The sequence below is a fragment of the Bombus flavifrons genome, chromosome 5, assembly GCF_040668555.2.
Source record: "Bombus flavifrons isolate JBK064 chromosome 5, iyBomFlav1_principal, whole genome shotgun sequence".
Lineage (NCBI taxonomy): Eukaryota > Metazoa > Arthropoda > Insecta > Hymenoptera > Apidae > Bombus > Bombus flavifrons.
In genome coordinates, this window is record NC_138446.1 from 7,918,718 (window position 1) to 7,931,865 (window position 13,148).

Consider the following 13,148-nt stretch of genomic DNA (forward strand, 5'->3'; position numbering starts at 1 on the left):
ATTCATAGTTCAATACATTCAAACTCAGTTTTTCTAGAAAACAGAGGGACAGAAAAATTTTATTCTACATTTTTTATTTATTTTATCATTTTTTTCGTAGAACCATATGCTTTTCGATTGTACCGCGTTTGCTGAAACACCGTATAATATATAACAATAAAAATTAATTTTGAACATCTTGATATTATCCACGAAATTTTCTTTAAAAATATAAAAATTACAGCAGCTACTAAAAGTATTTGTACACCACTGCATTTATTATTTCATTTTCATATACTAATTAACTAGATCCGACTGTAACACATTTTGTATCATTTAATAACTTTCACATGATTACAAAAATTTGATAGTATGGAAATGAAATGTACTTTTTGTAGCCACCGCAAATATAATTTTTTATATAGTATTTATGTATCCTTTATGCCACATTTAGTATCTATTTATCTTTTTCCCGGTTGGTCGATAATCGAAATCGCTTCGAACTTCAGTTCTTACCCTTCGATCATTAATTCGCGCCTCGAGACAAGGGGACTCGGTCGTCTCCTTATGCCTATTGATGGTCCCCAAGCGAAGCGGTAACCCACAGGAAAGGTATAATCCCGCTTACAGACTTAACAATCTCGATACGATATTCGGAAGGAGCAAGAAGGATGAAAAGGAGAGAGAACGCTGAGAAAAACGTGTGAGGGAGAGTGTGAGAAAGAGAGAAAGAGAGAGAGACAGAGATAAAACGAGCGAACGCAAAGACAAAAGCAAAGAACCAAGGACCAGGGAGAATTTGCGTTCATGGGCGGCGCTAGTTGTGGCAGGTAGTTTTCCAAATGGAGTCTATCGGCCAGAGAGTGGAAAAAAGTAATCCGTGAAAAGGGGTTCGTTGTTACGCCGATCTGATGCGACGTTGCCGATTCTGTGCGAATGAGAAGAGCGGTTGGCTGGGTTGGTCCAGGACCGAAACTAGAACATTATAGAGCCCTTCCCTCATATAGCCTCTCTCTCGGGGGAGCGGAGAGCGTTGAAACAAGCGCTATAAATAATATAAATCCTAAACTTTGGAATATTTGAAACAAAAATACAACTCATTGATGAGAGGAGAGAGAGTGCTATTTATATGAGTATAACAATTAATCCATACGATATATATTTCGTAAAAGCAAACAAAAATTTCGATACAAAATTCGATGAATAGAAATAGAATATTGTTATGACAATGTATGTATTTGATAATTCGTGCAGGGTACCTAAATACATAGTTGCGAGTTTGTTCGGCCCTCTTGAGGTGGCGGTGGCGGCAGTGTTGCCAGGCGAGACTAACCACGACGAAGTGGAAGCCGAAGCCTGCTTATGGGGGTTCTCGCGGGAGGGAAGGAGGGATTGAAAGGGGAAGTTGGATGAAAAAAGAAAGGTAGAATCAGGGCAAAGAAAGAGAAAGAGCGGCACGCGGACCGGGCAGGGGTGGCGGACCAATTAAATATGGCGACGGCAGTGGGGTGTGGCGCTTGCGCATGCGCAGCGCCGGTTTCAGCTGGGGGGACAGGAGCCACGGACAGAACGGAGCAGCGACGAGAAGGAATCAACCGGCCGGCAAGCAGAGGGATCTAGACGAGTACTCGGCGTACGTTTGTGTGGTGCGCGCTGTCTTCGAGGGGATAGGCTCTTCCAGTGTCGCTCGAGAACTTGCCCGCCGACGTTTGTTCGCTTGGCTTAGCTCCGCTCCGCTCTGTAACGAGGCGTTTTCTTCGTTTTCACTTCGAGACCGGGTCGGACCTGTGAAAAAGTAAGAGTAAAATCGAGAGATAATGACGATGGCAACGGAGACAGAAAATACCGGGCCCGAGAGCAAGGAGATTAAAGACGTGAAAGAGATGAAGGAGGCATTGAAGGACGAAACGCCGCCGGACAACAAGCAAGAGGAGAAAGATGCGGCGAAGAAGGAAGATAGTGGTAAGAAGGAAGAGGCCGCTGACGCCGCGGCCGCTACGCCATCCAACGCACCGACCAAGGCTATCAGCGTGCATAAGACCAACTACGAGAAGGATATTGTTTATCTGTATCAGTTCTTTCGAATACCGCTTCTACCTTCCATCTCGCCGTATTGTCTTAAGGTGGAGACATGGTTGCGGCTCAACGGCATCAAATACGAGGTAAGTATTTTCATTTATCGTAGAAAAGATTTACATACTTACCGTTTTCAGATCCTTGTTTGTTTGCTAGAATAGTGACAAAACAGAAAGGTGATATATAAAGTTTGGCGGAGATTACTTTAAAATAGTACATTCGAAGTAGAGAATTATTAATCACTCGACTGTCTGGGAATAAAAAAATGTTTTTTTTTTACAATTTAAATAATCCTTAGATTCTTAAATTTCCTTTCATAAGATATTGTTTCTGTTCACTGATTACTATTGAACGTAGGGTTAATATATACTTTGTATTCTGACATCATACTTGTTACATCGTAATCTTGTTAAATAATTACAACATTTCCATAATTCCATTTTAGAGTTAATTTTTTAAGACATCTTATAATTGATGTTTTTCTAGATGTCACTCTTTTAGCAGATATACTCTCCCCGTACTCTCCGATTATTTGAATTTCGAAACTCATGACACGGGGCAAAACAGGGAGATCGATGCGAGCACAATGCTCCCAAGGTTGTACCCCAGGCGTCATGTTTCTTCCGGGTATATCCAAGAACGCTTTTTTTTGGACTTCCGTCATTGTAAATCTACCGAGTTAATTTTCAATGTATTCATCACGCATCATCTCGGGGATATATACAATTCCATCGAACCGTTAAGCATGATATATTTTAAAAATTGATAGAGAAGCTGGATCCTTTACCGATTATTTCAAAATGGCGACTCTTGTCAACCTTTGTGCATTCAAAGTAATGTTTAAATGCACTTTCGATACTGTTTTCTGTCACTTTTCGTAATTTTCTGCTCAATCAGGATTTCGTTTTTCTTCGTTCGTTCTTCTTATTTTATTAATCATTCGTTCTCTCATGATTCGTGATTCTATCGAGAATTTAAAAATACCTCTTACCACAATATCGATTTCTCTTGACTGAAAACTCGGTGGGCATTTGCATGAATTTTTCGAATTATTAACTTAGGTTTGAAAGCATGAGATGTTGCATTGTTAATGTATTATTAATCAGAGTAGTTGCTATTGCAACTTCTGTATGCACTGTTTAGTTTAGAACTTCTTAGGTTTCTTTAAGATCAAAATAAATTGATCCAATAGCCTACCTTGAAATTTTATTGTGTAAATATTGATAGAAATCGTACTGTTCATACTCGAGCTTGTAGACAAGCGTTAGATAATGTACTCACGACTCTTCGGACGAAGATGAAGCATGTAATCGCGCACATAATAGCTAAACATACAAGAATCTTATTCCTATTACACGATACATACAGTGTCTGCAAAAATTATTGGCACACTATTATGTGTGTTAGTGCATTTACATACTAATTAATTAGATTCAAGTATATTAAATTTCGCATCATTTAATAGTGCTCTCATACGATGACAAAGATTTGATACTATGAAAATGAAATGTAAAATGTACAGCAAACAAATAGACTGCAAATTTTTATGAAAATTAATATTTATGTTTACCTATTAGAAGTTTGTGAGGGGTATTCTGGTGTATATATATTATGTATTGTTGTACACTATATACATTCTGTTCATTGTTACATTTTCAAATTTTGCATAAATGCATAAAAATCTGCAGTCTACTAATAAAAGACTCCTCCATTGGAAAATAAGTACATGTGCCGATACTTTTTGTAGCCATTGTATACATATACGTATCAACCTAATCCGCTGGAACATCAGACCTGTTACGCTCTTTCGAAACTCAGCAATCTTATACATATCGACCTCGTTATAGTAGATCTCGCTCTGTTACACATGCTATATACATATAATTCTACGAATCGTCCATTTGAATAAAATAATAAATATGAAATATCCATGACCCGTGTCGGGGTCACGTTCTGATTTCCAATGTAGCGTTTCGAAAAAAAAAAAAGGATATGTACATTAAGAACCGATTTCTCTCTCCATGCGCGATGTAGCTACCGTTTTCCATCGTAAAAATTGTATATCCGGCGCGAGAGTAAGGCAGCCGGATGACTGGCACACGCGATCGAAAAGCATGAAAATACATTTTCTCGCGAAAGAGGTGAAAGGCCCGGCGGCATGCATTCCTTTACGGACTTTTAAAACGGGTTTCAACGAGTCGCGTGGGGGGCGAGCCGGGGAAGCCTATTGGAGGGCTTCCAACTTGAACAGAGGCAAAAGTGCCCCCGTATGCGCCGCTGATCCTGCGCGTTTGTTTCCGAGGGGGGTGGAAAGGACGCGTAGCAGACCACTTCGCTTCCGAACATACGCACCAGAGATACTACTAACGATTATCGATGTGTTAGCGATACTAGGGGGCTTCTGAGGAATCACAATGTCTAATTTTTAGTTCTATAGATTTACAAGCGATTCACAATGCGTTCCAATTAATTGGAATAATTTCCTATACAAATATATAAATCTGTTATTACCGATACTGAAATTACCGGACTGGACAAAATGATCAATTTGTAATTTTTAATTTTATAGATTTATAGGTAAAATTAGTTTATGTACTGATACAATTTAGTGACTTTTCTCAATTTTCATTATTTGATTCTTTTTTTTCTTTACGAAATAGAAGATTTGAACAATTGAATGCCTTTTCAGTTTAATCCATTTAATGTTGAAAATGTACCGAACAGGTTAGGTTAGGTTTCTTTGCGGGGTAAACAATTTTTTAAACGAAGAGAGTACTTTTATTTATTCAATTACGTTGCATAAATATTTAAATAAATCTATCGAGATCTAACCTAACCTAACTTGTTTAGTAAATTTTGAACGTTATAATAGCAAAAAGTACATTAGTTTCATCTACAATTGATTTCTTGTTTTAGTGGTAAAACGATTCTTTTTTTAAAAAGAGACTGAAGTTAAATAGAATTGGGAAGAGTTAGTAAACTGCTGTGCCAATTCTCCAGCAATGATTTCTCTTTACCGTCGTCATAAAATTGTTCTGTCGTATTTTTAGGCGACGTAATACTTGCTCTTTCAGGATAGCGAATATCTTTCTGTACACAAAGAAAGAGACGGAGATAGTGGTTTCTTATTGTTACTCTCGGGGTAGCTGTGATATGTGATCAACTATCTTCGCGGCTGTTTACGCGCGTTTTTCTATCGATTTATTTATATCGTCGACGACGGCGATATTGGTCGCGGGTCACGAAGCAGACAATAAATAATCGGAATGTCTTATTACGGAACTTACATGTGGAACAAGTACATATCACGTTAGATAGTACTTCGTATTTTTTCTTGTTCTAGTTGTATGAAATTTCGTTCAAGTAAGAAAGCAATATACTGCTCAAAACTGATCGATTCTGATTTTTAGAATATACATATACTTTTGTGTTTATACATATTTATTTTTATATTTGTCTTAAAGTCAGTCTTACAGTAGGTATTATATTCTATCAAATATATAGTACTTTTTATAAACGGTACTTCCGTTTAGTTGGTTGATATGGTAGAACTTTGCATATTAGCAATCGTATGTTATTATCGTTGTATGATAATGACATTGATTGATACATTGTAATACAATTTCAAGTGGCAAACGAAAAATTTCCACAGCTGGTAAATGATATTGCGTGTAAATGTATATTACGTTTTTCGAATGAGAATAATTTTTAGAAGATAGTTTATAGTAGCCCATCATAATATCCATCTTTGCGATACTGATACGGACACAATGTATAATACGTACATTAACAAAACACGAGTAATTGTAACGTCAATTTTTAAAATTATCAGACTACAAATCTTTTTTAAATTATATATTAGAAATAACTTAAATATTATATATATAAACTATATATCATATCCTTTTTAAATAATAAAACTATATACTGTAGATGGTGTCATTCTCTTCGTTTGAACGATTTCCATAATTAATATAACATAAACAAAAAACTATTCGAACTTTTAATCTTGAAAATAATTAACGTATTTCATATTATTACAAGAAGCAGTATTTTCTCTTACAAATATATAGTAAACCGTTTCTCAATAACGGGAAACAAATTCTTCGCGTATTTAGTTTTGTGTTAAAGAAGGAAAGAATCCAGGAATTTTTCTGTACCGTGTTTGGAACGAATGGAATTTCATTCTAGGGTGGTCGCCACTTTTGATACACTTTTGGAAGCTACCTCCATCTCCTCCTAACTGTTGCTAGAGCGGTATTCTTTTTCATCTGGCCGCCAGAATCGCAGGGGTCTTCTCACAACATCTGTTGAACATATAACGCTTTCCCCTGAAAAGGAACCTTGCACGGACCTTCTAAAACGTAGATTTTAGACAGTCCATATTTCTCTACCTAATTCTATATTCTCGTCTATTCTTCATCAATAAATCAGAGATACATGGCATCCAGATGTCACTGTTGCATAAAAGAAATGGTATTATTATTATATTAGTATTAATAATATTATTACAATAGTATTATGAAATTTTACAAGACACAAATTACGAGTTACTAATATTAAATGATAGCTGCTAAAGTTACGTCAAAAGTAATATTCCTAATGTCTTTTTAATAAATTCGTATTTATAATTTTCTTTTTTTATCAATTTACATTATCTAATTTAGCGCAGTCGCGTTGCATCTGGAAAATAGAATTTGAAGAATTTGTTCAACATTCTTTTTGTTCTTAAAACTGTCCGTCTTAAAATTGCAAGCAACGAAGGTTTATAAGCTATAAATCGTAACTCGTCAATTCTCCAAGTGTAATTTCGATAATTGATAAATTGTTCCGCAAAGAGTATGTAGAGAATGTGTGTAATTTTCTATGAAAATATACTTTCCAATTATCTGAATTTCTCTCAAAATGTTGGATGAATAAATATAGCATTGTTTCGTCTGGTCTTTTCGGATTGAGAGGGCTATTTTTAGACATCCTAATGGAGGATTGCGCTTTATGTAATTTATCAGTCGCAATTGTCAAGTGTTACTGACGCCTCCACTTCCGGTACCCGCTTCTGGATTCCCCGATCGCAGCTCTTGATTTCATACGCATGCTCTGACTGAATCATAGTGGTAATTGTTGCGTTAGTCACCTAATATAATGATATTTAACACCAAAACTACCAGAATAGGCAAAATGACCAATTCGGCATAATAAATTTCGTCAAAATTTTCTAGATTTATAAGAGTTGCATGCTTAACAATGTGAAACAAATTTTTATGAAACATATAATTATTATATATATATAATTATTATTATTAAATATATATAATCTCTTCTCTTATAATATATCTTCCCATACACCTATATTTGCCATCTTAATTTCTCTGATACAAATTTTATGCTTAAAGACCAGTCAAATTAACTGATCTATATTATTCCTGTTTTATAACAAAATGCATTTTTAAGAATTTTAATGATTTCTTACTTATTAGGAATATGTTAAGAAAGAGATTATTGGGAATATTATAAAAAGTTACATTTTTCATTACTATATGTGTATGTTTACCATTCTCTCTGTTATTAAAAATATGCATAACTATCTTCTAATATAAATGACTATTTCTTATTATGATATGCATGTATTTATCGTCTTCTTTATTAATAGGAACATTCCTTCCTAGTGTAATTTTCTACTTCTATAGAAAATTCTATCAATTAAGAGCTTCGATCTCGGCAAACAGTAATTAAAAATCAATTCTTCGATGGCTGGAATAGAACTTATTTAACTTCTTCGCAATACTAAACGCTTCGAAGAGCTTAATTCCTGGACTGGATGAAGATGGGAAAATCTTATCTTGTTTGTTGGAATCTAGTTGGAAATCACTGCCTGGAACGATTATAGATCGTATTCCCATCGAAAGAATCGTAGTAACTCGTCCGCAATGTATGGCTGTTCGAATGGCAAAATGACAGAAGCGAAACAAAAGAGGTCACAGGTAATACGGAGGAAGTTCCTATTGAACTAATCATTATCAAGATAGGTATAAATAACGCGTGGAGTGGCCCGGATCAATTGGCCAACTTGACCAATTTTGCACCGGCTATAAACGATGCGTGTAATTTCTAAGAAATGCTTTCTATCCTTACAGATTCCATGATAAATGCTATGCATCCCTATATTTGGTGTTAGATCACTACATTTGGAATAGTACTGTTGTTATTATTATGGTACACTGAACAACACTGTTCTATTGTCTTCTATCTTTAGAAGAAATTGTCGTTTTCAACGGCAAACATTAAAAGAAAGCTTCGTTTTTCTTTTTTTTTCCTTCATTCGTATTTCTAAGATTTTTTAGATCTTTTTCAACCCTGCTGTGATTTTCAAAATCTTATATTTCAATTTCGCGCTCGTTTTACCAAAGAAAAAAATGTTTAATTGGAGAAGATGTGTAACATAAAATTAAAACGAACCAAATCATGTATTCCATTAATAATTTATCTTATTCGAGCTTAAGACGTTAATTAGGAAAATGAAATTTCGACAAAAATGATCGAATGATTGCAACGGGATTGTTTCTTTTTTTCAATCTGGAATCTAAACCATCATTGTTTATTGAAAACACAATTATAGCCTTGTTTAAGGCTACACAATTATGCCACAGAAATCGACGTCGCAGCCTCGGTTATTGTGCATTGTCTGTTAGTTATTCTCTTAGCCTGGAATTATATGGGGTGTGTCGTGTGAAGTATTACGAGCTGTTCTCTTGGTTACCGTGTTAAGATCAGCCGTGGAAAATACAGAATTGATATTTTGGGATTTCTCAACATCTTTATGGCGGTCTGAATGTGCTATACTGTACCTTTCATCCAGTTTTAGAAACCAGTCGAAAGAAGCCTTCTTCTCGTCATTTTTTAATTCCACAAATATTTGGATTTACGTCGCGAAATATTTATTTTAGAAACAAATAAAAATGTAAAAATGCCGGGCAGTATTAAAGATAATAACAACGGCCAAGTCTCTTCTTTCTGCCTGATTTTAGCTTCGTAAATATTTAGTTTTACATCTCGAAATACCTATTTTAGGAACGAACAAAAAATCCAGATAGAAACTTTTAAATTGTCATTGTATCGCACATACACACGCTATTGTATCAAAGATAAAAATAATATTTCTCGCACGTAGATTCTCTTGTCTCTCGCTGATTTGAATAACAAATAGAGATTGTAAAAGATATCACATAATAAAACAGCAGGTTAATCATTGTTCCAGTGAGTTTTAACGAAAATTTACAATACAAAGGGCGACAAAAAGTTTGAAGAAAATAAGTTGTCTATTATACGAACGTGTTTGTTACGAAGAATACTATGCTATGGTAAATGAATATTCATCGGAATATTGGAAGTCCTTGAAAGGATGCACGATTTGCATAGAGTTGCGAAACAAAAGAGAAGGAAGAGGCTACTTTCGAAGGTGTGCAGAGAGACCTGGAGCAGCGCTAATACGCGAATCTAGGTTATGAAAAAATCTGAAACAAGAATTCTCTGTTTCATATCTGCTTCTCACGCTTTCTTGGCAAGACGCGCTTTTCGGTGCGAAAGTTAGCGGGACACGGGAACGCGTGAAATTGTGCTAATTTATCTGTGATGCCTTCTCTCCTTCTCCTCTTTTACGTTTTTTTTTTCCAACCTTGTACGGTCATGTATGCCCTGTTCTGCTGCATATTTCTTGATATATTATTAATATATATTAATATACAGGGTGGTTGGTAACTGGTGGTACAAGCGGAAAGGGGGTGATTCTACGCGAAAAAAGAAGTCGAAAATATAGAATAACAATTTTTCGTTTGAGGCTTTGTTTTCGAGAAAATCCACTTTGAATTTACGCTCGGTACACGTGCACTTTATCACATCTCGTTATAACGGATCTCATTGTAGATCGTTGTCTCGAAGGAAAAATTAAAAAAAAAAAAAGAAATTTTTATTCTATATTTTTGACTTCTTTTTTCGCGTAGAATCACCACCTTTCCGCTTGTACCACCAGTTACCAACCACCCTGTATGTTGCAGTTTCTAACGATATATTAGATGCCTGCTTTTCAGGAAACTTTTATATCATAAAGATGTTCGTTTCGCCGTTTTCTTGTTTGCTCTTTTTCTATACATCTCTTCGAATCTGAAAAGTTACCATTAGCGTCGTCGAGACTGTGATTGCTATAGAAATAACTGCTTTCTGATAATTTATTATGTGCTTCACTTTATTAGGCTTCTTATCTATATATAGCGTATTATTGTTGAAATTTGTAAGGTGGTATATTTAGTGTAACATGTAATGTTCTTTCCCATTCATCAATTAAAAATTCCACACAGTCGTAGGTATACTGATCCATAATTCCAATGTGTAATTCTTTCGTATGCATATGTATAGTTCTATTCTGAAATTTTGCCATTATAAGCTATAAGACGTAGAAATTACGTATTTGTATCTTCATATCCCACAATCGTTCTGTTACTATACTCCTCTGTACAAGAAGTTAGTAGCGTGATATTTTTACTGTCATCTCAGCAATGCTACGACCATTTGGTAGGACGAGGAATGCAGCTCATAGCCTTATCTATAAACAGATTAAATTTCGCGAGTCTACGATAAGCCGTTCGCTTATGGCAACTTCTTTAGTATGCTCATGTTTCTTTCGGCCGACACACGTCCTGGAAACGTCTGGTGATCTTTTTAAAGGCCGAACGCATTCGTGCAAAATTTCTCGTAAAACTCGGGAAGAAAGGAACTGAACTGGTTGATATGCTAAAAGAACCACGCGAAGAGAATGCTCGAAGCAACCATTTACAAATGGACGAAGTGGTTTCAAGCAGGAAGAGAAAAGACGTGAAAGACGATGATGCTTGCGAGGCTCGACCTTCTACCTTGCACACCGATGAGAACATTGAACGTGTTCGTAAATTTGTCTCATCAAATCGGCGAATCACTGGCCGGATGATCGCTGAAAAGCTTAGTAGTAGGTAGGTCAATTTAACAAGTATGCTGTCGATTTTAAAAATTGATTTCGAAACGCGAAAACTCGCTGTTAAAATTGTCGCTCGATTTACTGATCTAACTCCACGAACGTTTTAAACAGACTAGTATATGAACTTAATATTATAGTCTACCCTAGCAATATATCGTTGCACTCTCATTGCTTTCGAAGCAGCAATTTTTGACTTAACCTAGTCTCTTTTCTCAAGGGAAAAATAAGAGAAAAAAATGCAATTATAACCTAACAAATCTCTCATAAATTTCCATTACAAAACTTGCAAATCGATCAGGAAAGATTCGACGGGATGTTCGACGAAGGTCGAAACAGGTAGGGCAACGAATCATGCGTGCGAACGACCGAAGAAAGAACGAGGATAGAGGGAGAGAGAGAGAGAGACGCGCACGTAATGCGCATGTCCAACGAAGGTTTGTCGGGCCGAACCATTTGTGCTCGGCCAATCGATTGTTTCCGACGTTTCTCCAACACGCTAAACTCGTTTCCGGTCCGATTTACCCGCGACCAGTATCCGCGATACATACTGAGCACGAGAAGTCGACTACGAAAGCGATACATTATAATTGCATCGTACAGTCGCCCGTTAAACGGCCGATTGTAGCGGTGGTTTTATTGTCAGGAGTGGGGGTAGAGAGATGTTGGAGGGGAGAGAGTAGGGGGTTGTATCGGTTACTTTTACAATAAGTAGAATACGGATTTTTATGTAACATCATATCTTTATGAATATAAGTAAAAAGAATTGAATTTTTAATGGCTACAGAAAGTATACCAACTGCATTTATTACTGCATTTGTATACTAATTAATGAGATCGAACATTCATATGATTACAAAGATTCGATACTATGGAAATGAAGCATAGAATCAAATAAGAAGAACGCTTCGTTGGAAAATAAGGGTGCGTGGAAATACTTTTTGCAGTCATAGTATAAATAACGATTTGTTTCATTTGAATGGCTGTGAAGGTATTTGGCGTAAGTGAGGTTTCCATGAAAAATGATTTACCCCGTGAAAATACCTTTTCGTTGGCGGAACTTTCATTCGACGGAACAGTTAAATAATTACGTTACAATAACTGAATTAATCAATGAATTATAAAGAATAAATCGTTCCGTCGACAGAAAGTTTCGAGACAAAAGAGCGTAAATGAAAAGCTGACTTACACCGATTGGCTTCCGAGCCCTCCTCGTGTTAAATGTTATAACAGGTATTCTACTCTGAATATTTCATATAGTTTTGCATATTATGCACAGCCTATGCTTCTCAACACTTTTGAATTTCCTATGGACACATAAAAATTCGTAGTCTAGCAGTCAACTTGTAAGTAACCACTTAATATTATATGAGGATCTCTCGGTGCTCCATCGAGCATAAGCATTATACTTTCATGACGGCGTAATGAGAGAAAGCAGATCTCGTTGCAAAGAACCCTGGTAAACTCGATCGAGGTCGCGCATCTCGGTTTAACGATCTCGTATATGTCTATCTTATGGCTTTTAGGAGAATCGATTAGAGCTTAAGAAGCTTGACGATGCTTTTAGATATTTAGGAAGATTCAAGCGTGTAACAGGTGGTTGTTGCTGTTAATCAAGGAATGATAGGGCAATGATCACTTTTTGTTCCTATGGTAGAATGTTCAAAGATGTGATAATCGAGTGGAGAACTTGTCCATGAATTGCAGGAATTAAAAAATTATTATTAAAATTTAAAATTATTATTTTATTTAAATTATTTATTTATTTATTATTAATTAATTATTATTTATTTAAATTATTATTAAAAATTAGATAATTAAAAATAAATAATAATTGGTGGATTCGAGACATCGAGTCTTGCACTTGGACCAAAGAAATTGAATTTTAAATTCGGCAAACTAAAAATGTCTAAATTAATAAATCGTTTGCAATTTTTCCATTTTGCAAAATTCGATACTGCTGCGGAATAAGAATAAAAGTCTTCTATTATACAAAATCAGTACCGATGCTGGAATGACGATAGATCGTATATGATGATAGCCGAGTAATAAACTACAATGTTTATTACAAGTACAAAATAAAACGAGAAGG

The 13,148-nt window shown here is 35.6% G+C and overlaps 1 protein-coding gene across 1 annotated transcript in view; it reads left to right on the plus strand.

Moving 5' to 3' along the window:
• Positions 1–1,569: 1,569 nt before the first annotated feature.
• The window catches only part of fax (failed axon connections), a 52,241-nt gene continuing 40,662 nt past the window's right edge, over positions 1,570–13,148 (plus strand). Inside the window, exon 1 of the mRNA XM_069113782.1 lies at positions 1,570–2,141. Within this exon, the coding sequence (XP_068969883.1) occupies positions 1,797–2,141 (345 nt within the window). The 5' untranslated portion in view covers positions 1,570–1,796. The remainder of the gene's footprint in view (positions 2,142–13,148) is intronic.